This window comes from Podarcis muralis, chromosome 7 (assembly GCF_964188315.1).
Source record: "Podarcis muralis chromosome 7, rPodMur119.hap1.1, whole genome shotgun sequence".
In the NCBI taxonomy this organism is placed as follows: Eukaryota; Metazoa; Chordata; class Lepidosauria; order Squamata; family Lacertidae; genus Podarcis; species Podarcis muralis.
This window is the reverse complement of record NC_135661.1, coordinates 59,308,841-59,334,625: the sequence shown is the minus strand read 5'-3', so window position 1 is coordinate 59,334,625 and position 25,785 is coordinate 59,308,841. Positions and strand designations below refer to the sequence as shown.

Here is a 25,785-nt window from a genome sequence, read left to right as displayed (position 1 = left end):
CCTGACTGCACCCCCCTTGCAACGCCCCTGCATGACACCCTGATTCAGGGTGATTGTTTGTAGCAAAACACAATTGCAGTACCAAGTGTGGAAAAACAACGTGGGATGGAGACTTCTAAGGGCTATTGTGGCTTTAACAGAAAAATTCCTCTTTGCAGATTCAGCTCATTTTATTCCTTCCTGTCCAATGCAGTTGTGGGAGGAGTGATGAATAATCTCTTAATTAAAACAAAATTTTTCCCCCCTTTCCAGTAGCACCTTAAAGACCAACTAAGTTAGTTCTTGGTATGAGCTTTTGTGTGCATGCACACTTCTTCAGATACACTGAAACAGAAGTTGCCAGATCCTTCTATATAGTGAGAAGGTGGGGAGGGGTATTACTCAGAAGGGTGGTGGGAATGGGTGATTGGCAGATAGCTGTGATGAGCCTGTTGACGACTCTTAACGACTGCAATAGGTCTTACAGGAAAAAGCAAGGGGTGAGAAGGTGAAAAATGGCTTTGTCATGTATAATGAGATAAGAATCCAATGTCTTTGTTCAGACCAGGTCTCTCCATGGTTTTAAGTTTGGTAATAAGTTGCAATTCAGCAGCTTCTCTTTCCAGTCTATTTCTGAAATTCCTTTGTAGTACAACAGCTACTTTGAGATCTTGTATAGAATGTCCTGGGAGATTGAAGTGTTCTCCTACTGGTTTCTCTGTCTTGTGATTCTTGAAGTCAGATTTATGTCCGTTTATTCTTTGGCGTAAGGTTTGGCCTGTTTGTCCAAATTAATCGCTTAATTAGTCCTCTTCTATTGAGAGACAATTCACCACTGATCCCCCAGTTTGCACTCCACAGGAAGCAATAAAAAGGGCCAAATCTGAAAGTAAAAAAAAACTTTTAACTAATATTGCAAGGGAACTTTGCTCCATGGGACAAACTGTTGAGTATACATTATAGATAGATATTGGCTGTAGCAAAAGGTGTTGCCAAACATAGCTACACAGTGCTTGCATTTTAATTCTGCATCTAGCTGATGGGTGAAAAGCAATGCCTTTTCTCTGCTGAAAGACTGTAATATAAAAACAAAAATAATCTGCACCACCACCCTTGCATCCTCCTTCTTCCATGCTCTTGGGGAATGTGTGTGCTTTGCTGGCAGAGAAAATGATCCAGTAGCCAATGATCTATTGACCTCCAGAAGTGGAATGGGGACAACAAAACACAATCCACCTTAATTGCTAATGCTTTGGAAGGTGGATCCTGCCTCCCCTACCCCAACAGTCAGAGATCCTGGATTCCCTTGGCCTCACAAATTATATGATTCAATTAATCTTTCATAAATATTTCAAGGCTTCAGAGGATCATGGAAAGGGGAGTGGGAAATGTTGCGGGATTTTTAATTGATAGCTCTCTCTCCCCCCCCTTTCACAAACCTGTTGGTAACACCAGTCTGCACTTTAAAGTGCCTTGTCTAAGTGGGTATTGTTGTTGCCCTCCACAACCCCGCTCTTTGACAGAGCAAATGGCAATCCACAGAAAACCCGAATTGCTCTTTGTTCATATTCAGTGTTACAGAGCAGGTTTTTGAAGGGGAAAGCACTGGAATTGTCTCATCAAAGCTAATGCACCAGCCAGCCCTGGTATGCACACACACTCACAATGGTGTAATGGTAAATTTTGAAGTGCAAGAGTTCATCATGACAGCCCCCCCCCCCACATGGCAGTCCAAAAATGCAGGCAGCTGGGTTAATTACACTTGATATACACCAAGAGCCTTGGCCAGTACAGCTCAGGATTGTCTACACCAACCTTCTTTGGGTCATCAGATGTTGCTGGACTACGCTTTCCATCAGGAGTGCCAACTTGAATAAAATATGGGCGGGGGGGAGGGGGTCAGGTAAGCCAAGCCCTGCATAATCAGCCACAAGACAATGCGCATGCACACCATTTGAATGGCAATGCCCATTAACTTGGGGGGGGGAGCAGCCTCCTCAAATACTTTATTGGGGGGAGCTGAATGGACCTTGACCCCTAGGAGTTGGCTCCTGTGACTCCCAACCTCCTGGACTACTGGCTAAGGTGGCTGGAGCTGGTGGGAGCTGCTGTCCAATAATACCTGAGGACCCAAAGCTAAAGGAGGCTTGTCCACAGGGGCCAGCACCATCTCTCCAGAGGTTTCCTGGTCCCATGCCAAGCTGCCACCAGGTGCTGTATCCCTGAGCTACGGTCCTTCCCACTAAATTCTGCATGTGCTTAGTGAACGTATGAAGCCTTCAGACACTGAGTCTGTCGTGCCCCAAATTTCCTACTTTGTCTAGGGTCTCAGGCAGGGAAGGGTCTCTTGCATCCCCTGTGACTGCACCCTTTTAATTAGCGATATCAGAGATGAAACTGGATGTCTTCTGCATGCAGAACAGCTGTTCTTTGCCTGAGTGATGGGCCCTTCCCTAGCCCCTAGTCTTTATGGCTGTCCTCAGGGAGATGCCCCTTTTTGCCATTTCTACTGTCTCGGTTGCTTTAATGTTTCTCTGTGACATTTCAAACAGGATTGGCTGACTTTGGGGGGCCAGCGGAGGTAGCCCGGCCCCCTCCTTCTGTTCAAATAGGTCCCTTTTGGTTATAAAAGAAGCTCCCCCTCAAAAAAAATATATGTCTCTGTAACCTTCAGGATAGGCTGTTGCAGCAAAGCACTGAGGAGGAAGGGGGGGGGAATCTTCCATATCATGGGCAGTTGCCATGGAAATGCTTCACATTTGTTTCTGAAATCTGCTTCTCCCTCTTTTTAAAGATCATGACGACAGATTTCTCACAAAAGAAACTGTATCTCCTTCCCTCTGTCTGAACCTTGTGTAGTGATGGAGCAGGTGAGACTTCGGTCCTGCCCAGGAGCTGAGTGGAGAGTGAAGCTGCCTGGTCTCAGAGGGCTCCTGCTGATTGTGACAACAGTGGGGCAAGGGAAGAGGTAGTTGATTTTCCTCACACTCAAAGGGTGGGAAGGACCAGGCCATCCAACTGGCATGGATTCCTTAAAGGATCAGAGTCAAAAGGGAAGATACATTGCCCATCCAGTAACCTTCAAGTCATGGGGTATCTACAGGACCTGCTTCTGTTGCCTTTGCTTGTTTATTAACAACAAAGTAGTTTATTGAATTTACTTTTCGCTTTAGAATTTCATCAACCAAAGGGCCCTTCCCCAAGGAAGTTACAGAGCAAATGCTGACACTTGAAAAGGCATTGAGGAAGGAAAGGAGAAACAAAACAAGGGAGTGTGCAGGAGCCCAGCCTTCCCAAACCGGGTGCCCTCCATATACTTTTTGACTACAACTCCTACACTGCCCCCAAGGGATGGGCAGTAGATTGGGGAAGCTTGCTCGAGATCCTGTATTGGGCATTAAATTCGTGTGAGCCAGTGTGGTGTAGTGGTTAGGAGCGGTAGTCTCGTAATCTGGGGAACCGGGTTCGCGCCTCCGCTCCTCCACATGCAGCTGCTGGGTGACCTTGGGCCAGTCACACTTCTTTGAAGTCTCTCAGCCCCACTCACCTCACAGAGTGTTGTGGAGGAGGAAGGGAAAGGAGAATGTTAGCCGCTTTGAGACTCCTTCGGGTAGTGATAAAGCGGGATATCAAATCCAAACTCTATACCATCATTTCCCTCAGTCTTGACACAACCACACACCCTATCTTGTGGGTTCCCATCCACCTGTTCTGTTGCAGAACTTGGAATCCCAACTTCCATTTTGGAAAAAGAGTCCAGAGTTTACTTTACCCAGAACTCCTATTTGCTCTGTTGCCATTCCTTGCCCAAATATTCCAGCCAGATTCAAGCAGGAGGAGGGTCTCACCTCCAAGGCTCATCTCCAAGGCTCTGTTAACTAGCCAGTGTGGTGCAGTGGTTAGAGTGTGGGACTAAGATCTGTGAGTCCAGGATTCAAACTCCCACTCAGCCATGAAACTCATTTGGGCCAGTCACTCACTCTCATCCTAACCCACCTCACAGGGTTGTTGTGAGGAGAGAAGTATGTACTGTACACCATTTTGAGCTTCTTCGAAGAAAGGTGGGCTATAAATGTAATGTAATGTGACTTTAGTCAGGAGTCAGCCCACTGCATATCTGCAGTGCCAACACAGCCTTAGACTGGAAGTCAAGACTGCCTCTCAGCATGTGCAGAGACACTGCCTTTACTTTAAAGCACGCATGGGGAACCTCTGCCTCTCCACGTGGGGCCGGCCTACAATTCCCATCAGCCTCGGCAAGCATGGCTAGTGGCCAGGGGTGGTGGGGTTGTAGTTCAACGACATCTGGAGGGCCAAAGGTTCCTTAAAGGTAAAGGTACCCCTGACCACTAGGTCCAGTCGCAGATGACTCTGGGGTTGCGGCACTCATCTCACTCTATAGGCCAAGGGAGCCGGCGTTTGTCCGCAGACAGCTTCCGGGTCATGTGGCCAGCATGACTAAGCCGCTTCTGGCAAACCAGAGCAGCGCACGGAAACGCCATTTACCTTCCCGCCGGAGTGGTACCTATTTATCTACTTGCACTTTGACATGCTTTCAAACTGCTAGGTTGGCAGGAGCTGGGACCGAACAACGGGAGCTCACCCTGTGGTTGTAGGTCAGTGGGGGAGCACATGTTTTGCATGCAGGAATCAATCAATCCATGGCATCTTCCAGACAGATCTGGGAGAGACCCCTATCTGAAACCCCAGAGAGCTGCTGCCAGTCAGTGTTGGCAGTACTAAGCTAGATTGAGCAATGGACTGACTGGGGATAAAGCAGCTTGCTCTGCCCCTCTGCCCCTTTCCACAGCATGTAGCTGTGACTGTGTGTGAGTATCAGGCTAAAGAAGGGCTGGAACGAACCCTGATCAGGGAGAGCTGAGGCTTTTTAGAGGATGTCTTTCCAACTCTGTCTAAGGGCTTCTGGGTCCTGAGGGCAGCAACTGAGCCTCGGCACTGGGGCTGGCAGTCTGCTGCAATTACTTTCCTCCAAGCACTATGCATCTGTCTCCAGCACTGTGACTTATGAGCATCCCTTGTTGTCCAAAAACAAAAGGGTCGGGCGGGAGAGCCCTTCAGGCAAGCAGGCTGGGACTTGCCTGATGCCAGGCGGGCACCGTGCCCTGGCAGCTCTCCTTTCAGCCTTGGTCTGGGCTGAGGAACAGGAGCAAAAGGCAGAGCCCCACCTGGAGCAGTGTGCGCTGACAGGCACTCGCTGCAGCCAATGAGGCTGAGAGGCAGGCCAGTGGGGCCCCTCCCTTCTCCCTGTTAGGAGGGGCACATACTGATACAAGAGGAGGCGGAGAAGCAATTCAGAAGGCAGAGCAGGTGAAGGAGGAGGAAGAAGGTGCCAAGCAGCAGCAGCAGCAGCAGCAGCAGCAGCAGCAGCAGCAGCAGCAGCAGCAGCAGCAGCAGCAAGAGGAGCAGTCAAAACAGCAGGCAGCATCTCCTTCAGTGGATGGCTTAAGCGCTCCCTCCTGCTCTTCAAACTTCGCACCTGAGGTGGGCATCCCCTGGGGGCAGGCAGACCCACCAAGGTAAGCAACAGCCCTGGTGACCCCATCAGTCCCAGAGGTTTGGGAAGAGCAATGGGGTGTGTGTGTTTGCTTGTGTGTGTGTGTTGATGCTTTTACAAGGAAGGCAATCCCTATCAACAGTGCTGCATTTATGGCATCTGCCTTGTCCTCTCTCTTCTGGTCAGGGCATCTCCTGTTGTCTATCCTTTAATTCAGGGGGATGCAGGTATCACCCAGGTGTCTAGCAAGCACACAGCTTCAAAGTGAGGTCCACTCACCTGTTTCACCACGATTATGCCAGGAAAGCTGTCTTACCCCAAACCGATGGAAAATACCAGATGCTTTTAAAATATGCTCAATTCCTCGGCAGAGAAGTGAGTGGGTGGGTGGGGGGTTGGGATCAACTTTTATTGGAAGTCCGGCCACCCTAATCCCAAACAGATAGGAGTGGGATGGTTTCCCTTGCCTGGGAGGAAAAGCTCTCTGCACATGCTTAGGGATACCCATGACCTGATGCTTCTACCATTGCATGTTCTAGGGCTGGCATGTGAAATTCAAAATGGGTTCTGCACATTGGCTCAGATGAAACCCTCCTTACAGTCCACCCCACTGGCATACTCCCTCCATCCAAACCCCTTGCTGCCCCTGTAGCAATCCCCCCTTCCCAAATTATCACTCTTCCCCTCTCTCTTCAACACCCCCTTTCAAAAAGGAAACAGACTTTGTGGATTCCGTGTCTGAGCGTATAAAATCTCAGAGTGGCTGGCACTGCAGTGGAGGGGGGGGCGGTGGTGGTAGAGGGAGAACGTTCCTGCCTTTAGGAGCTAGCAGATGGGGAGAGGGAGGAAGGAAGCGAAGGGGGAAGTGTGTGATGTGGCCTCCTCTCTGGGCAGGGAGAGGGAACCGGCAATTCAGTTTTGCAGTTTGACTGTGGTCTCCAAAGACTGAGGGGGAATCCTCGTGCCCATTCTGCACTGATTTCCAACACTGCACAGACAAAAATAGGAATGCCTGCCTGTACTTGCAACACCCCCCATTCTCACGCAGCAGCACCTGAACACCCCACCATTCAACCCCCACAGGTTGCTGGAGGTGGCTGTGTTCCTTTACTTTGCAGTGACCTCTCCTGTGACAGCCTCTGAATCAGGCGCTGCTAAGCAAAGTGGCCCTGGCAGTTTCCTAAGAACATGCAATAGAGCATTTAATCTTGGGATGAATCTGCCTGGACTTGTGAAAAAGCGGGTGCTCGACACATTCACATTCAGCAATACTGGATAGGTGTTTGGAAGGGTTCGAAAGGAGACAGGGCCTGGGCATTTGAGGCTGCCGTGCATGTGTTGATACACCCACGTAAGGTCTCCATTCTGCCTACAGAGACCTAATGACCCAAAAGAGGGGGGCTGAACCCTGAAGAGCAGAAGTATGGCCAGGATTTGTTGGGAGGGAAAAGGTGAATCCTGACATTTCCCTTAAAAGGGCTAATGATTTATCTGGGAGAAGTACCAGAAGACAAGGGCACTTAAATAGGAACACTTAGTGTGCACATATTAATCTCTTGGAGCTAAAGCCTTGGCACATCGGTTGAGGCCAGTGGCTTTGTGCACTCACAAACATTGTCTTACTCATTCAAGTGAACAACTGGAGAGGTCAGTAGACTGTTGCCCTTTTAGGATTCCCTCTCTGTCCTCCATAAAAATACAGTTTCAGATATCCTTGCAAGCAAGTCTGCAAAACCTACTAGACAACGCAGGGCTGACTGAAGCCATTTACGGCACACCAATGGCCTGAGGAGAGGGAAAGTGCCAACTCTCTTTCAGAACGCAAAACACTTCTCTGCTTGGAAGCAGCCCTGGTCTTCCAGAGGTTTGTCTTATTCACCATAGGTGCGTATTTACAAGCCAGAACTAAGACCAGAGTAGCAGGCATCAAATAAAGACCAGTCTTCTGCAAAATAGAACCCACAGTCAGAGTTGTGAGGGGTTTCGTAAGGGATCAAGCATTTTTGTGAAAGGAAGAAGTGGGGGGTTTGGAGCTCTGGGTTCAGTCCTCCAACCTTGGAAGAAATCTTGGTGTGCCTCTGAGCTCACAATTTCTCCCATTCATTTCAAATAAGCCTGTGCAGGAGAACTTCCCAGTGGGTTGTGGCTCATGTTTATTATTAGCACATATGACTGGGGCTATTTGGACTTTCTACTTTCACTATGGGACGCGGGTGGCGCTGTGGGTAAAACCTCAGCGCCTAGGACTTGCCGATCGCATGGTCGGCGGTTCGGATCCCCGCGGCGGGGTGCGCTCCCGTCGTTCGGTCCCAGCGCCTGCCAACCTAGCAGTTCGAAAGCACCCCCGGGTGCAAGTAGATAAATAGGGACCGCTTACCAGCGGGAAGGTAAACAGCGTTTCCGTGTGCTGCGCTGGCTCGCCAGATGCAGCTTGTCACGCTGGCCACGTGACCCGGAAGTGTCTTCGGACGGCGCCGGCTCCCGGCCTCTTGAGTGAGATGGGCGCACAACCCTAGAGTCTGTCAAGACTGGCCCGTACGGGCAGGGGTACCTTTACCTTTTTTACTTTCACTACTGAAAGGCTGTTGGTCTCCATTCTCCTAGAGGCAATCTTGTCCTCAGCAGGTTTGCTTGGAGGAAACTTTCATTGATTTTGTGGGACCTCTGCGCAAGAATCCTTAGGAGGGCAGCTGCCTTAGGTTGACTCCCTTCTCTGCAAATAGAGAAATAGCGGAGGCAGATTAGGAGAGTGTGACTGGTTTGGTCACAGTGGGTGCAGAGCCTCAGGGGCGCCGCAGGGGGTGCTGCAACCATGATATAGAATAGAAGGTGAGAGGTGGGGTGGACCGCTGAATTTTGGCATCGCACAGGGTGCCGCTAAATTTTAAGACCCCAAGATCTGCCACCGGGAATAGGATGGGGAAGTGGGAGGTGGCCAAACAGCAGCTTCCAGAATAAAAGCCCACCACTTTGCAAAATCCACCTCCAAGGGGAGGATAGCAGGCTGGAGCAAAGTATTTTTTGCTTTAAATCTAATGAGGAAGTGGTAGGGGTGTTGTTAGGCAAGGACCTGGGCCCTGGGCCTTTTGCACCAGGATTGTCTGACCCTGCCCATTTTAAATATAAGCAGAAAATCAGTTTATATGTGCATCCTTACATTAAAAAATTAGCATATGCATATGTTATGCAAATGTGTGTTATAGACTGGCTGAGTCCCACGTCCTTTAATGACTTAGCAACACTCCTGAGGAAGTTGCCTGAGACCAGTTAGAAAAATGAGCAAGAAAAGCAGGGATGGGGGAGATTTTGGAGGTGGGCAGGATGTGCTTGCAGGTGGGGGCTCAATACTGTGAACAAGTTATTGAGATACACCTCAGGCATGGATTTCCCCCATAAAGGCTAAATAGGGTGGGGAAAGAGAGAGATGCAGGCTGGCATTTTGATGACATTGACATCATATAGGTGCTACATAAAACTTGGATGCATGAGGGGCTCCTATCCCATAGTAAAGAATCATCTTATAAGATGTGGTGATACCTGGCTTGCCAAGGAGTACATGTGAAAGGGATTTGGGTGCCTTAGTGGACCACAAACTTAGCATGAGCCAACAGTGATGCAGCAACAACAAAAGCTAATGCCATTTTTGGCTGCATCAACAGAAGTATAGTGTTCTGATCAAAGGAAGTAATAGTTCCACTCTCTTGTGCCTTGATCAGGCCACACCTGGAGTACTGTGTCCAGTTCTGGGCACCACAATTCAAGAAGGCTATTGACAAGCTGGAACATCTGCATAGGAGGGCGGCTAAGATGATCAAGGGTCTGAAAACTAAGCCTTAAGAGGAATGGTTGAGGGAGTTGGGTATGACTAGCCTGGATAAGAGGAGACTGAGAGGAGATATGAGAGCCATCTTCGAATATCTAAAGTACTGCCACATGGAAGATCATGCAATCTTGTTTTCTCTTGCTCTGGAGACAAGGACTTGGATTCAAGTTACAAGAAAGGAGATACAGTGGTACCTCGGGTTACATACGCTTCAGGTTACATATGCTTCAGGTTACAGACTCCACTAACCCAGAAATAGTGCTTCAGGTTAAGAACTTTGCTTCAGGATGAGAACAGAAATCGTGCTCCGGCGATTTCAGGTTAAGAACGGACCTCCAGAACGAATTAAGTACTGAACCCGAGGTACCACTGTACTGACTAAACATCAGAAAGAAAGAAGTTAAGAGCTGTTCAACTGCGCAATGGACTCCCTCAGAAGGTGGTGGCCTCGCTTTCCTTGGAGGTTTAAAAACAGAGGTTGGATGGCCATCTCTCATGGATGCTTTAGCTGAGATGCCTGCATTGCAGGGGGCTGGACGAGAGGACCTATGCGGGTCCCTTCCAATTCTACAATTTTATGATTCTGTGAAATGGGGAAGATTACTTTAAGGGCTTTTACCAGACACAGACACAGGGAGAGTGGAAGAACTTCAATAAATTATTTCCCTCCATGGGTGGATGTTGAGGAAGTTTCTCTTCCTATCAGAACAGGGTCCCAGCAAACAAAAGAGGCAGAAAGCATAATCTTTGGCGTTTGTATAATGCTTTAAGAGTCTCCAGTGTCCATGCGTTATCTTGTAATCCTTACAGTGACGGATGGGGGAGAAGTTCGATTCAGGCCTCATCCAAACCTCTGCTTGTCGGGTGCCTAGAAAGCACAGGTTCCAGTGGTTTGCCCCATGTCCTTGCTCCTTTCCCAGGGAAAACTTGCTCTTTAGCTCTAAATCAGAGCAACTGTCAATCCAGAGAAAACACAAATTGCCATTTGCTGTGATTGAGCACTAAAGAGTAGGGGAAAGCAGCAGGACAAGAGGAAGTGTGGCTAAGCCCTCAGCTCTCATTATAAAACCAAATGTATCAAATTCACACTTTCCAAACAGCATGAGAATCAAAATACAGAACCACCCTTCAAAATTCACACATAGCCGAATTTTGCAATGCAATTCTCTAACTAACTGATGATTACAAAAATGCATATATTAGGGAGAGATGGGTATAAAAATGAATATAATACCAGTGAAAGCAACATACAAAGTGCATTATAGTAGGAGAAATTGCTTGCAAAAATTACATAAGTTAAAACTGTAGGCAAAAATGTATTTGTTGGGAGAAATTTGCACTAAAATGCTGAAGAATTTCCACGAGGATTTGAAAAAAGAAGAAATCTCAGAAATTGCTGCATAAACCAGGAGAAGTGCATGTAAAATTGGAAAAATGAGAAACTGGGAAAAGGGAAACTGACAGATCCTTCCATCCTTACAACACCTCTGCAAGGCAGATCCGTGTTGTTCTACTGTTGCAGATGGGGCAGAATGGTTTCTCTAAGCCAGCCTCCCCTAAGCTGGTTCACCATAGATGTTTGGCTGGGGCAGATGAGAAATGTAGCCAAAACAGCTGGAGGACACCAGGTTGGGGGTGGCCACATTCAGCTGTGTCTCTCCTCTGATCTGATGCAAACTCTCCAACTCCCCCCTTGTCATTGAGGGTTGTCACTCTTGGTAGTTACCTCTGCATCTGATGTAGCAACTCTGGTATATGTAAGGAATTCATAGCCAACCTAGTTTAACTGTAGTTAACAGTCCTAATGGTTTTGTGGCACTGGTGGAGAACTGTGCCTTGCATCCAATTATCATCTGACATCCCGGTTAGTGTTTCCTTCTGTTTGTTGCTGTGATAAACTTACAGCTTGTTGAGGGCAATGGACATTTCTTGTCCTCTAAGGTTTCCCATAATGCAATTCCATTTTCATAAGCCATCTCTGGCCCAGGTTGAGATTCTCACCCACCTATATTGGAGCTTCCTTTTTCCTACTGGGGGTTCTGGGAAGAGGAAGGGGTTGAAACCTCACTGACCTGCCTTCTCCATCTTTGAGGTGTTGGTTTATTAGGTATAATGAAGGTGGTGGTGGTGGTGATTTTAATCCTAAGGTCACAGGGTGGGTTGCAAGAATTTAAAATGCAACATTAAAAACAGTTTAGGGCAACTTAACGATCACAGAAATAGAGTGGGTCCCAAAAATGTAGATTTCAGGTGTCAAAGGCCAGGGTGAAGACAGATACACTCCTGTGAGGAGGACATTCCACAACTTAGGGGCTGCCACAGAGAAGGCCCTATTCCAAGCCGCTGCCACTCCTGAGCTTCTGAGGGCAGCAGAACTACCTGCTTTGCTGATCTTAACACCCAAGGGGGTCTGTAGGGAAGGAGGCGGTCTTTCAGATATTTGGAGGGCTTTAATACAAACACTTTGAACTGGGCCTGGAATTGAAATGGCAATCGATGCAGCTGTATTAAAACAAGGGTTATCTGAGATCTAAATAGAGCACCACCCACTAATCTGGTCGCTGCACTTTGGACCAGTTGAAGTTTCCGAGTCCTATTCAAAGGCAGCCCCACATCAGGGGCGCCCTGAGCAAGGACAAAAATTGGCACCCCCTAACTTAGAGTAGGTACCCATATAAATATAGGTTTGATAATGATCATTTTGCAACCCCTCGGTTTGGTGCCCTGTGGGGGAAACTCTCGCACTTCTCTAAACCCAGCGCTGCCCACACAGATTGCAGGAGTATGGGGTGTGGTCACTTTTCCCGGGATCTGGAGCAAGATTATTTTCTGCTACTGCAGAGGGTAGGACTCAAAGCAGTGGATTCAAATGGCAAGAAATTAGATTCTGACTAAACATTAGGAAGGACTTTCTGACAGTAAGAGCTATTCGACAGTCGAATGGACACCCACGGAAGGTGGTGGACCATCCTTCATTAGAGGGTTTCTAAACAGAGGTTCGGGACGCGGGTGGCGCTGTGGGTAAAAGCCTCAGCGCCTAGGGCTTGCCGATCGAAAGGTCGGCGGTTTGAATCCCCGCGGCGGGGTGCGCTCCCGCTGCTCGGTCCCAGCGCCTGCCAACCTAGCAGTTCGAAAGCACCCCCGGGTGCAAGTAGATAAATAGGAACCGCTTACTGGCGGGAAGGTAAACGGCGTTTCCGTGTGCTGCGCTGGCTTGCCAGATGCAGCTTTGTCACGCTGGCCACATGACCCGGAAGTGTCTTCGGACAGCGCTGGCCCCTGGCCTCTTGAGTGAGATGGGCGCACAACCCCAGAGTCTGTCAAGACTGGCCCGTACGGGCAGGGGTACCTTTACCTTAAACAGAGGTTCAATGACCATCTGTCAGGGATTATTTAGCTATGGTTTCTGCAACACAGGGGGTTGGACCTTTGGGCCCCCTTCCAGCTGTGCAGTTCTGTTATTCTGGTTGGTTGTTTGTTTCTTCGTTTTTAAGTTTCTGCCCCTCATGACTGCAGAGAAAACGTCTAACAGCTTAAGGCTTAGGATTTAGAAGAGGGCTCAGATAGGATGCACAGTGGTTAGGGGTAAAATCTCCAGACCTCACAGAGCTTTCTGCCCTGCCGTAATGTGTGCGTGTGCTCCTTAGCTAGCTCTGTGCCTCTTGCCCCACCCCACTCTCCAGCATCCCATACCTCTCATCCTCACCTAACCTACACATTATAACTGGGACAAATAATCCCTTTTTGAACAGAAGTAGATTTTGTTCAAAATGGTGCCTCACTTCTCCCACTCCTAAAACAGTAGTAGGATATTGACTTCCAGTTGATTAGGCTCCTGAGGCTGTCCCCCCCCCCCAAATCACAGCCACCTGCCCAATAACTGGCATCAAGTGTGACATCAGGTGATGGGGCAGGTAAAGACATGGTGGGAATTCCACATCAGGACTTCCTTAGTGTAGCTAATGGGGCCAATGTCAGCGCTGATCAGCTTTTGAAGGCGTGATCAGCTTATGAGCATTAAGAGGAGCACCTTTAAAATCCATTGGTGCCATTTCACCCTCTCCTGGGGTGGAGAACATCTGTGGCTCTCCAGATGTTGCATGACTACAACTCCCATAATCCCTGGCTGAGGCTGATGTGCACTGGAGGGTCAGTGGGGGGGGCACAGGTTCCCCACCCCTGCTCTATTTTCAAGGTAACTCAAAAAGCCACCTTTCCCAGGCTAAGTTCTGCATCTGAGAGGGTCATGCAAATGGTGCCTCCTTTACAACAGGTTTCCTGTTCTCTTATGCAAATAATTCCCCCCTGTCCCAGCCAGCATAGAAGGGCTGTGTGTCGACCAGAAAGGGAGGCAAATTTCTGCAGCTCACACACTAGACAGAGATTCCTTGAGTCCAGCCGCAAATCTGCATTCACACCCCAGCTGTTGGTTCTGCCTTCGCTTCACAGTAGAGGCTTTGGTGCATTGCGAGAAAGAAATAGACAGAGGCACGTGTGGCAGTAAGCAAGGTAAGAGCATGGAAAAAATACAACCATTGTGTATAGTGGCCTTTGTTTGCTGCAGGACCAGAGGACTTTTTTCCTTCTCAAACTGGTGGTTCTAATTTGGGGGAGTGAGAGGATTTCCCCGTCTGCAGTCCAGAAATGTGGGCACTAAATTCTCTGGGTCAGACCTATCATGCAACAAGGTGAAGTTGTCTGCTTTGGGTGCTACCATGGCTGGGTGTTGACGAAGGTAGGAATTGGTGTCTGACCCTGGGAAGAAGTGTGTTGTGTGAGATGAGAGGGAGAGAGGGAGAGAGAGAGAGATTTGAGCATCATCACAAGGAATGAAATGTCTTCGGCTGTGGCGTCTGTAGTGTCGTTGTTGCATATGGCTGAGAGACTCTCTCTGGAGGGCCATCATGATTGGCTTCAGCTTGGACTACAGCCCCCATCAGCCCCAGCCAGCACAGTTGAATGATGCTGGGGCTGATGGTAGTTGAAGTCCAAAAACATCTGAAGAGTGCTAGTTGGAGAAGGCTGGCTTAAAGAAGTCACCCTCCTTTCCATTTCCAGCAGACGGCAAAACACTCAGTTTGATGCCTCCTGTTCTGAAATATGCTCCCCCAAACCTATATTTTCTTTTGGCCAGTTTCACCTTCATTTTAGCTCCCAAAAAATATTGGCAACATTTATATCAGCCTTTCCCCAAGCTGGTGCCCTCCAGATGTTATGGAGGACAATTCTCATCAGCGCCAGCCAGCACAGCTGTTATTGCCAAGGGGTTCTTGCCATGGAAGCACAACTTAGCTTATTTGCCAACAAAGCAGAAGAATTTAGAGAAACAGAGTAGAATCATGAGTTCAAAGGGAAATGTCTTATCCTCGACCGCATTTAGAAATAGAGTGAAAAATGCAGCATTTACCTCCTGAGTTTTACTGGGTTCGTTTTAATCTTGGCTGATTAATAGCAGAGAGAAGCAAAAGGGGAGAAGGGAGATAAAAATTCCCTCTTCTGAATGTTCCCATGCAGACAAGTCCAGTGACATGACCTTGAAGCAACACCAGCTATTGCAGCCTTCTGGCATTTAGTGCCGTCTGGGTGTTTTGGACTGCAACTCTTGTCTAGTTGGGGTCGCTAGGAGTGGCAGTCTTAAACATCTGGAGGGCACCAGGTTGGGGAAGGCTGCCCTGTTGAAAAAGTAAACAGGTGCTCCCTTCCATGTATTTCTTGTTAGCACTCCAATACCAAACCCTTACAGCTCACCAGTAATATCTGGCGCAAAATAGCCGGTGGGTTTGATTTTCCTCTTCGTCTCTTGAACTTGCTCCCTGAACAGGTTTTTGCTTTTGTTTTAAAGAACAAGAGTAGAGACCCTTTGGCCCTCCAGCTGTTGTTGGAAAATGATTCCCTGACCCTTGGTCATGCTGGCTGGGGCTGGCTGGAGGGCTACAGGTTCCCCATCCGTGTTTGAAAGAGGGAGAATGAGAATATACTGTATGCAGCTGTTGGGCAGCCCTTTCGTGTGACACGAGCGCCGAAATACATATCAGCTGGATGCAGCTTGGTTTTAGAATGTGGGGAGACAAGCCGTGCTTGAGGGTCATAGAGAAGGCGTAACATAATAACTGCTTGCAGGGTGGGATCAGAATGCTTTTGCTTGCTTCTATTTCTGGTCTTCCTTCAAAAGAAAAATGAAAAAAAATGGCTTAATTGTGCGGAGGGCAGGGGGCCTTTTTTGGCTGAATCAAATAAGGTCTGTGGAAGGAAGATGGGGGAAACAAATGGGGAGACATGCAAGGATGAAAGAGTTGGCTGGTAGCTTCAGGGATGTGCTCTGCTGCTGCTGCTAGGAACAATTTCACTACAGTGCAGCTGTTGCCATGGCAGCCTCAGCACCCGTTGCTATGTGTAGCAAGGATGGGTATTGAGATGCTTGTCCCTTCTCTTCTCTGCCCCAAATCTCCTCCTGAACATAACACCCCAGTGAAGGAGCCGGGGGGGGGGGGGGAATCAGAAAAGCCTGAAAGGGAAGCTGTTATTCATAATCTCTTTATTGTTAATCAAAAGAGGTAGCTATTTTGGTCTGTTAGAGCAAAATCTACAGAGACGGTGGAACAGAGCCGTTATTAGGGCTGGCAAAGGTTCGCAATGTAGCTGCAAGCTTTTCAGTTACACAGAGCTCTTCCTCAGTCTGGAAGTAAGGATACTCTCTTCTCGAAATATCTATTTATTCACACAAGTGTGTGCCTGTGTGTATTATACAGATATGTAACATTTTGCCTAAGGTGGAATACAGCGCAACACATTATGTCACCTATAGAGCTTTTCAGAGCCCTTTAAAATGCAAGTCCCATTTTGTTGTGGCAAAACGGATGTGAGCTTTCAGACTGCCTGATCTGGAAATTAAACAGTTCCTGCCCACCTCCAAGCCCAGCAGTCTTTCAGCTGCACCATGAGCAAAACCTACAACATTTGGAGCATTTTTGTTTAGAAATCAGTTGGGGGGGGGGGAGGAATGGGACATGGCAGAGGCTCACAACTTCATAGAGGATAAGACTATCAGTGGCTGCTAGTTGTGATAACTCTACAGAATGGTGTTATGGTTCAGTGGTTAGAGCATATACTTTGCATGCAGACGTTCCCAGGTTTAATGCCCCAGGGCATCTACAGGCAGAGCTGCAAAGCCTCCCTTTCATGATCAGAGACTGAAATGCAGGGTGGGTGGGTTTGATGTGTGCTGTGACATTTCGCTAGGTGCCTACTCCCATTTTGTTTCCATCAGCCCAAAGGAAAGGATGCTGCATGCGTGACAATTTTCTTTTATTTCTGTATTATAAAAATGCAGCTCTTTCTTGCAAAACTGCTCCAGCACAAAACAGCTGTTTGTTTATTTTTTTACAAAAAACCCAAACCATAAGATTTGCTTCATGTGTGCAAACAAGCGAGAACAGCACAGACTTAAGAGTGTGGAGGTGGGGGAGGTGAGCCATCTTTCTGGCGATAAGTATATAGAGATGTGACCAATTTTCAATTACTCAGTCTGCAAAGGGGCTGGAACTCAGGGAGGGTGGACAACAGCACACAGCCCAAATACACCCCAGGATGGACTGGCCACTCCTGTGCTTATTAGGGTCCTTCAGGAGGAACAAATACAAAAATTGCAATGTGAACTGGAAACATCAAGCTTGAAAGCACTCATGGGTGCATGATGGCACACAAATGCGCACATGGGAAAATTGGCCCGTGCATGCATTAAAGCCCTAGTGTGGACACAGCCTCAGGACGAGGCAGCTGGTATGTTCAGAAGGAACCTACCTCTGAATCGTAAGGCAAGGGCTGCCTCTGGCCTTCCTGGGGGGTTCTGACTGGCCACTGTCGGAAGCAGGATGCAGAACCAGGCCTTTGATCTGCTCCAGCTGGGCTCTTATGTCAACCTTTCTCTGCAGAAAATATCCCCCACTTCTCCTCCTCTTGTGCGTATGGAAGGCTGCATGGATACACGATTGGTGTTGGATGTAATAGCTGGGCAGAGACAAAGAAAGAATTAGGCTTCCTTTTAGGGTCTCCAGCCATATCACCCCACTCCTCTCTGCTGGCTGGCACACCTTTTTCACCACACAACAGTTTATTGTGTGCTTAGTGCTGTTCCTGCATGCAAGCTTTGCCGTGTCCATATCACATTTTTCTCATCAAAATGTATGTTATTTCTCCATTTGATCTGGATCTACCATTTTCATGGAAAATTTGATAAGTAAAAAAAAGGACAATAACAAAAGCAAAGCAGTGACAACCTAGATTTGGATTAAATGGGGGCGGGGGGGGGGGTATGGGATGGCAATTTTATGAGGACAAGGTTGTGTGAGTGCAGCAAACAACCACAACCCTGCCTGCCTCTAAACTGCTGCACGGAAGCACTTCTGATCCCAGCTGCCTTCAAGAGCAAAAACCGAACCGGAGGATGGAATCTCTCCTCCCAGCCTTTGATTTCCCTGAAGGTCAACAAAATAGCTATCTCTTGAAATGCAAGAGGGGAGGGCAAACATGTGAAGTGTGCCCTCGTCAGTTGCTTGGCACCGAGAGAGAAGTGACAGAGGGGAATTTACCTGGCAAGGGAAGGGAAGGCTTTTGCATCTCCTTTGCTTGAGCAGGTGGGGAAGGGGGATGTGGGCAAGGGGATCACCTGCCTCCACCTTTTCATAGAATCATAGAATCATAGAGTTGGAAGAGACCACAGGGGCCATCGAGTCCAACCCCCTGCCAAGCAGGAAACACCATCAGAGCACTCCTGACATATGGTTGTCAAGCCTCTGCTTAAAGACCTCCAAAGAAGGAGACTCCACCACACTCCTTGGCAGCAAATTCCACTGTCGAACAGCTCTTACTGTCAGGAAGTTCTTCCTAATGTTTAGGTGGAATCTTCTTTCTTGTAGTTTGGATCCATTGCTCCATGTCCGCTTCTCTGGAGCAGCAGAAAACAACCTTTCTCCCTCCTCTATATGACATCCTTTTATATATTTGAACATGGCTATCATATCACCCCTTAACCTCCTCTTCTCCAGGCTAAACATGCCCAGCTCCCTTAGCCGTTCCTCATAAGGCATCGTTTCCAGGCTTTTGACACCTTCTTCAAAACACAAACTCCAATTACGAAGTCAGGCTATTGGTTCGTGCCTATCTTTGTACTGCAGCCTTGTCCAACCTGTTGCCTGCCAAGGCTGCTGGGGGGGGGGGGGGGATGAGGGCAGCAGAGGAGGGAGACAGGTTGGAAGAAAGCTGCAATGGGAGGCGCTGGTTCAGGGCAGAACTGCATTATTGCACATGTGAACGCTAAGGGCACCATCAGGGCTGCAGTCTGATGCTTGCTTACATAAGAATCAGCCACACGGAACAGACATTCATCTAAAGAACTACCATTCCACAGCCATATCTTCCCCCAAAGAACCCTATGCCCCTCACAGAGCTACAATTTCCAGTGTGACTTGTATCCCTCTTTCACAGGGAACTCTGGGAATCGTAGCTCTGTGAGGGGAATAGGGGTCTCCTAAAAACTCCCAGCACCTGTAACAAGTTACAGTTCCCAGGATTCTTCGGAGGATGCCGTGACGCTTGAAAGCGGCATAATAGTGCTTTCCGTGTATGGTACATTGGATGGCGCGTGTGTGTCGTGCTGTAACAGTGCACAAAAGGCCGCCTTTGTCACGAGTGAGAGAGAGACTCATCCAAGCAGGGGCTTTTTTTCTGAGCTAACTTCCAAGGGAAGAAATGGAGAGAGAGCCCCATGCAAGGATGGCAGAAGCGAGCGCCTTCCCGTCAGCCATCTGTTGTTCAGAGTGAACTAGCGAAGAAGTGCCAAGGCTGCGTGGGAGCCCTCGCTGGCGATGGAGGATTCGTCATCTCTGCCAAAATAGGCCGTCTGTTAAACTGTATAGGAAGTCCGGGGGGGGGGGAATAGCACCCTCTTTTGAGCTGCTGGCTTTCCTTGTGGTCTGGGCCGGTCCTGCCATTAGCCAAATGGAGGAAACCACCTCAGATGTCAGTCCCTGGAGGGGCAGCAATGGCAGACCCCCAACTGTTCCCCCTGAGACTGTCTCTAGCTATTCCTCTTTGTTCGGGGGCAGTGCTGTGTACATCACATGCCCTGCCCCCCCTGCCCCCCAAAAAACTAGCCTGCTCCCTGAAGGTGCAGTTGAGGATGCTTGTACTGAGGAAAGAATCAGTCATTCTCCGTATACAGGAAGGATGTGTGATACCATCTTGTCCTTTGCCTCAGGCAGGAAAATTTATTAGTCTGACCCTGCCTGCAATATGTGGGTTGATAGGTCAAGGGGCAGAGAAATGGAGGGGAGAGCTATGTGACAATGTATGTTTTTCTCCAGTGGATGCTGTGAGTCCCCTGATGAAGGGAAGTGGTGGCAGAGGGCCAAACAAGGGAATACCATGTTGTTGTTGTTTTATCTGTTGCACATAAGCCAGGGGTTTACTATCGCTGATGACATGTCGCTCTTTCTCCAGAACCAGCAATGGGCAAACACAACAGCAAACTGGCTCCAGAGATGCTGGACGACCTGGTGAGGAGCACTGAGTTCAATGAGCAAGAGCTGAAGCAGTGGTACAAGGGCTTCCTGAAGGACTGCCCCACAGGCATCCTCAATTTGGAGGAATTCCAGCAACTCTACATCAAGGTATGGTGGCGGTGGCAGGGAGTCCGTGGTCTATGCAAGGATGCAGGGGCTGCCTTGGTGGGCCTTGTGAGGTCCTGCTGTCTGAGCCTGGCACAGCAGCAAAGCTTGTTCCCACAAGACAGGGACCCTCAGGCCCTCCCAGCGACTGAATGTGGCCCTCCTCCAAACACTCATTGTTTTTGCCCGGCTGGAATGTGTCTCTGAGCTGCAATAATGTCCTGAAACCTCAGACTTTTGCAATGGTGGACTCTCCTTCATTGGAGGTTTTTAACCAGAGTTTGGATGTCTGTCAAGGATTCTTAAGCTGTGATTCCTGCATTACAGGGTGTTGCACATGATGACCCTTGGGGTTCTTTCCAGCCCTACAATTCTATGATTCTGTGATCTCCACGTTGGGAAATTGCACCATGAATACAATAGGGGGAGCAGAGCATGAATTCTGCAACCTGCTTGTGATATTTTCTGCAATGTTGCCTTGCCATTGTCAGCTGATGCTGGTGCAGCTTGTAAGCAGAGCTTTCCCATCTAGGCTTTAAATTGGAAAAGGCTTGAATCCAATATAGGTGGCCTATGCCAAGTCCTTGCCCGGCTGTTGCCCACTGGCCTCCCAGATTGCTGCTAGCTGCTTTCCCTCTCATGGCTGCTCCTATCCCATCTTATCTCCTTGTAGTTTTTCCCCTACGGCGATGCCTCCAAGTTTGCCCAGCATGCATTTCGCACGTTTGACAAGAACGGGGATGGGACCATCGACTTCCGGGAGTTCATTTGCGCTCTCTCAGTCACCTCCAGGGGAAGCTTTGAACAAAAGCTGAACTGGGCCTTTGAGATGTACGACTTGGATGGAGACGGCAAGATAACACGCTTGGAGATGCTGGAGATTATTGAGGTATGGGAGAATGCTAGCAATCTCTGTGGATGTGTTTCTTCCACAGTCCTGGTGGATTAGATTAATATAGTGCAGGCTTTGGTAACCCAACGCTCTCCAGATGTTAGGGCTGGCTGGGGCTGATGAGAGTTGTAGTCCAAAACCTCTGGAGGGCCCTAAGTTGACAAAAACTCGTTTGGGGCATGAGCACTACATAGGAAGCCTCCTGTAGACAGCCAGGTAAGCTCTTTTCCTGGGATGGCAAGACACTGATAACAACAATTACCTCCACCTGCCCTCTGAGACTAGTCCCTAGCAGATATCTCCTGGCTACAGAGACCTCAGAGAGTCTCTGAGCCACAGAGCCATGTCCTCAGTCCTTTCTCCTTTGCCTTCCAGGCCATCTACAAGATGGTGGGCACCGTCATCATGATGAGGATGAACCAAGATGGGTTGACGCCGCAGCAGCGTGTCGACAAGATCTTCACAAAGATGGACAAAGACAAAGATGACCAGATCACCCTGGAAGAGTTCAAAGAAGCCGCCAAGAGTGACCCTTCCATTGTCCTCCTGCTGCAGTGTGACATGCAGAAGTAGAGGGAGGGTCCCAATGCACAACTCGCCCCCCGCCCTCCCCTGGCCTGGCCTACCCATCCTTGCATCTTTCCCCCCTTCTCCTGGGGAGCTGCAGACTCCACTCCCTGGGACAGGAGGCACTGTGTTTCGCACAGCCTCCTGGGCCCCAAACAAGGCCCCGCCATGCAATCCCCTGGGGCCTGCAGCTCATAATTTGCACAGTTCCTCTGGCCATTGCTCTTGTGACCTCACCAAGGTCCTATTAGAATGAATTTCTTCCGTCTCAACCCTCTGGTCCCACCATCTCTGGGGCCCGTCATCCCTCTTGACTCCCCCTTTGCACCCGGACATTCCCAAGAACATACAGGCCAACTTACCTTTCGATGGCTTGCCTATATATCCATGATCCTTGACAACTGCAAGGTCTTGTAATCCTCAGAAGTCTGTTATCCTTCACTTCAGTTGTAGCTCTTAGGATTAGGGCAGATCTCTTCCCTCCGGTGACCCTCTAACGTAATCTTCAGATGTGCCCCTTGAACAGCAGCTCTGGGGCAGCCATTTCCCTCCCCTGCCCTGTAATCCCCCCTGCCCAACACACACAGCTTGAAGCCCCAAATGGGGAACAGGTCATTTCTCCCCTCAACACCTTTCCTACCCCTTTCTTCACAGCTATGAATAATCAATGGCAGCAGCAAAATGTCCTAGCAATGGGTCAAAGGTATTCTTTCCCCCTCTAGATTCTCCTCCTTCTCCTCCCTTCCTTGACAATAGAGTGGCGCCACCTGCCATTGAAGGGGATGCCATTGCCAGAGGTAAGAAGTGTTTCTGGGTAATCATAGGGCAGCATTCTCCAATCTGGTGCTGGCTAGTGCTGATGGTTGTCGTCAAAAACATCTGGAGGGCTCTGTGATGGGTAGCACTGTCCTAAGATGGCCATGTTGAAAATGCAGGGTGTTCTGTGTTTGCTCTTCCTGAATCCTTCGCTCTTGCCATCCCATCTACTAATGCGCAGGGGGGAAGAAACACCTGCATTTCAAAAGGGCTGAAGAATCAATGATAGGTGGGGGAAATGCTGTAGGATTCTGGGATTCTGGCATTCCATGTTTGAAGCATCTCTCCTTCTTCCACCCAACATGAGACAACAGTCAGGTTTTTTGGGGGGTAGGGGATGCTCAACTGCATTGCAAATATAGTTATTGTATATTTTATATTTGGCTGCAAAGGGAGCCCCTTTGAAACACAGAACCTGAGGCTTGCATTTTTAGGGTCCAGCTTTGAATGCTGGCAGAAACCTAATGCAGGAGATCTGTGGTCCTGCAGGTGTTGCTGGTGGTCCCCAACTCCCATCACCTCTGACAGATGGTTTTGCTGATTGAGGCTGATAGGAGTCGGATTCCAGAAGCATCTCCAGAGCCTCCTGTTCCCTACTCTTAACCTGATCACCCTGGTCTGGAAGAGCAGGGCCAGCCCTAGACCTTTTTGGTGGCTGAGGCGAGACACACTGCCGACACACACACGGAGAGAGATCCAGGCCTGCTGGAAGGAGACCAGCAGTAATGTAGCCAGCACCAGGTTGGGGGGAATGCTCCCTTTTCACCAAGACTCTCCCTGGCTTTGCCTTTCAGCTGTGTCTTTGGTTTATCCAAAACTGAGATGGAAGCTGTTGCCACCAAGGCCAGAGAAGGGTGGCAGCTGGAAGAAAAATGGCAGCAGGGATCAGGATCTCCTGTCTCTTGTGGAGCATGCTGCCCATTGCTTCAGGTTGCCTCATTGGTGCACTGGCAGTGTAGAAGATAATACTGGGTTTTGTTTTGTTATTTTACTGTAGGCGAGGAATGCATTTTGCCCCCAGGTTGAATGAAAACAGATTTGGTTTGGAGCCAAACAATCCTATGTCAGAATTGCTGGGGCGGGGGGACCTGGTGGGTGGAGTCTCTGCTTTTTGTTGGGACACTGCTGCGCTTCCTAGACAGCCCTCTCTTCGCCCCCCTACCCACCCCCTCTTCTCCCACCCCTCTTCCAGATTGCATTTGGCCTGTGGCAATGTGGTTGTGTGAAGCTCTCGGCCCGGAGTGAGTGGGTGGGCTGTGTGCCCTCTTGTTCACTCCTTGAAAGTTTACAATTTTGCAAACTTGCACTGTGACAGAAGCCGCGTTAGCCCGTTTTTCCAGGCATGAAATGTGGGCGAAACTTAAAGAAAATGCCCCAATTTGAGCAAAAGTGAAGAAGGCATTGAAGAAGGCAAGACATGAAGGGTAAAATAAATATGGGGATCCTCTGTAATGCCAACTAGAGGAATCAAGTGGAAAAAAATATTACTATTGTTATTATTTTTGGGACACTCTTGGCAGGGCACCTGGTGCAGGAGAAGACCTGGGAGGTGGGAGTGGGCTGGCTATGCTGAGCTCTCCCAAAGACTCAGCTCCAAAGCAGTGAAATTGCATAGAGATGAGCCCTAAGACCAAGGTTCAGACCTAGTGCTGTGCAATAGTTTAGCCTTAGGAGGATGAGCCACAGCAAGTCTCCTTACACACTCTCTTCTCCCCCTTCCTTCACCTTCTCTAGCAATTTGCATGGAGGAGTTCAGAACCTTCCACGTCTGATTAACTGCAGATTCCTGTGTCATCTGAAACTGCCTAAATTAACTCTTAACGATACTTAGCAGAAACAAGCCAACTTCAAACCATAATTTAGGAATCTGGCTTCTTTCAATTCAAACTATAGTAAGATTAACTGCACCATAAGGTTTGGATGGCACACTAAACTGTGGTTAAGCAAAATCTAAAATGGAAGCAGAAGGTTTGACTCACCTCTTTGCAGCTGCACCAGAGTGGAGAGTCCTTGGGCTTGAGGCTCACCTAGGCTCACTCTTGTAACACCAAGCTGTGGTTTATCTTAGCATTACACCTGAATGCAGCCACAATATGGACCCACAGCCAATCCCCAGGTCTGCTACCTCCACCCTTCATTGTCCCCATCCTGAAATGAAGATTATTCTAGAGATCTTGTCCTGTCTGCTTGTTGTGGTTTTTGAATATTGTAATAATTGTTTAGAAATTGTGATGTTGTTTATAAATATATACATACATAGTCTTTTTTTAAAAAAAAAATTACTTGGGGGAAATAAAATGTGTCCAACACAGTGGAAGTTTAGAACTTGGCCTCTTTTTCTTAAAAAAAAGAAAGAAAAGTAATTATTTATTTGTTTTATTTATTTAACAAATTTTATATATGATAATTTAATAATTCTCACAACTTATATAAAATGGTATTAAATATTTGTTAACATTTTCATTAACATTAGACTTTTAAAACAGTAAACATAATAAAATTATCAAAATATAGATAAAATCAGCATATTTTAAAAAACAAATGTACATGGTAAAATTACATTGCCTTAGAAAAGATTTTAGGAGGCGTTGAACACAGTACAATGAAGGCACCTGCCTAATATCAATAGGCCGGAATTTCCAGAGAATAGGTGTTGCCACATTAAAAAAGTGATTTCTCATAAATATGGAACGAACACTGTGTGGCTCTCGGAGCTCCTCTTGCATGACGGGGGAAATGAAGGGGAAATTTGCAAACCTTACTTTGGACCTGGGTTATGGTTATGGTTTAAACATTGATCCTGCGTTATCGCTGTCTGAGGGGCTGTAGCACAACAAAAGCAGGACTAAAATACAAAGCAAAAAAGCCAACCCCAGAACATTTGCAGTATGAAAAGTGATACAGCTGCTGTTGGTAGGGAGGAAGGCAAGGAGGCCCAACAGTAGGTGGCGCCAGAGCCAATGACAGGCAGAGCCAACTCATTCTGGCTTGGTCCCCATCTTACTCTCCCCTGGGTTCCACAAAGGCAGGGAAAGCTGACAACTGGGGCCACTCACCTGGACTGGATGTCTGTAAGAAGGCAGGCAGGGGGAGGGCTGGCTGAGAGCAAGCTTAGGTTGGTGGGGCATGGCCCCACTTGTTCTCAGACACCATCCTCCTCCCCTGACATGCAGGCTCCACTGTCACTTCTGTTGGCCTCCACCCTAAAACACAACATTAATACAGTGGTACCTCAGGTTAAGTACTTAATTCGTTCCGGAGGTCCGTTCCTAACCTGAAACTGTTCTTAACCTGAGGTACCACTTTAGCTAATGGGGCCTCCTGCTGCAGCTGCTGCACAATTTCTGTTCTCATCCTGAAGCAAAGTTCTTAACCCGAGGTACTATTTCTGGGTTAGCGGAGTCTGTAACCTGAAGCGTATGTAACCTGAAGCGTATGTAACCCAAGGTACCACTGTAAAGCCACACTATCCTGTGGGCATGGCTTTTAACAGCCACTAGAGGGCACTGGAAACTACGGAAAAGGCCAA

The 25,785-nt window shown here is 48.4% G+C and overlaps 1 protein-coding gene across 2 annotated transcripts; it reads left to right on the top strand.

Moving 5' to 3' along the window:
• The first annotated feature begins 5,304 nt into the window (after nucleotides 1-5,304).
• HPCAL4 (hippocalcin like 4) lies at nucleotides 5,305-24,581 on the top strand. 2 transcript variants are annotated; one of them, XM_028739061.2, is made up of 4 exons: nucleotides 5,305-5,516; nucleotides 19,815-19,984; nucleotides 20,655-20,870; nucleotides 21,249-24,581. In XM_028739061.2, the coding sequence occupies exons 2-4, from the start codon at nucleotides 19,823-19,825 to the stop codon at nucleotides 21,444-21,446; spliced, it is 576 nt and encodes a 191-aa protein (XP_028594894.1). In that variant the 5' UTR covers nucleotides 5,305-5,516; nucleotides 19,815-19,822; the 3' UTR covers nucleotides 21,447-24,581. The 2 variants fall into 2 exon arrangements, with proteins under 2 accessions (XP_028594894.1, XP_028594895.1); XM_028739062.2 differs by lacking the exon at nucleotides 5,305-5,516 and adding an exon at nucleotides 13,730-13,826.
• The last annotated feature ends 1,204 nt before the right edge of the window (nucleotides 24,582-25,785 follow it).

Bases quoted from the DNA above. Each gene is read 5' to 3' on its own strand.
- HPCAL4 (XM_028739061.2), top strand. From the start codon at position 19,823: ATGGGCAAACACAACAGCAAACTGGCTCCAGAGATGCTGGACGACCTG. The intron at 19,985-20,654 runs GTATGGTGGCGG...ATCTCCTTGTAG, and splicing joins TCCAGCAACTCTACATCAAG to TTTTTCCCCTACGGCGATGC. The intron at 20,871-21,248 runs GTATGGGAGAAT...TTTGCCTTCCAG, and splicing joins AGATGCTGGAGATTATTGAG to GCCATCTACAAGATGGTGGG.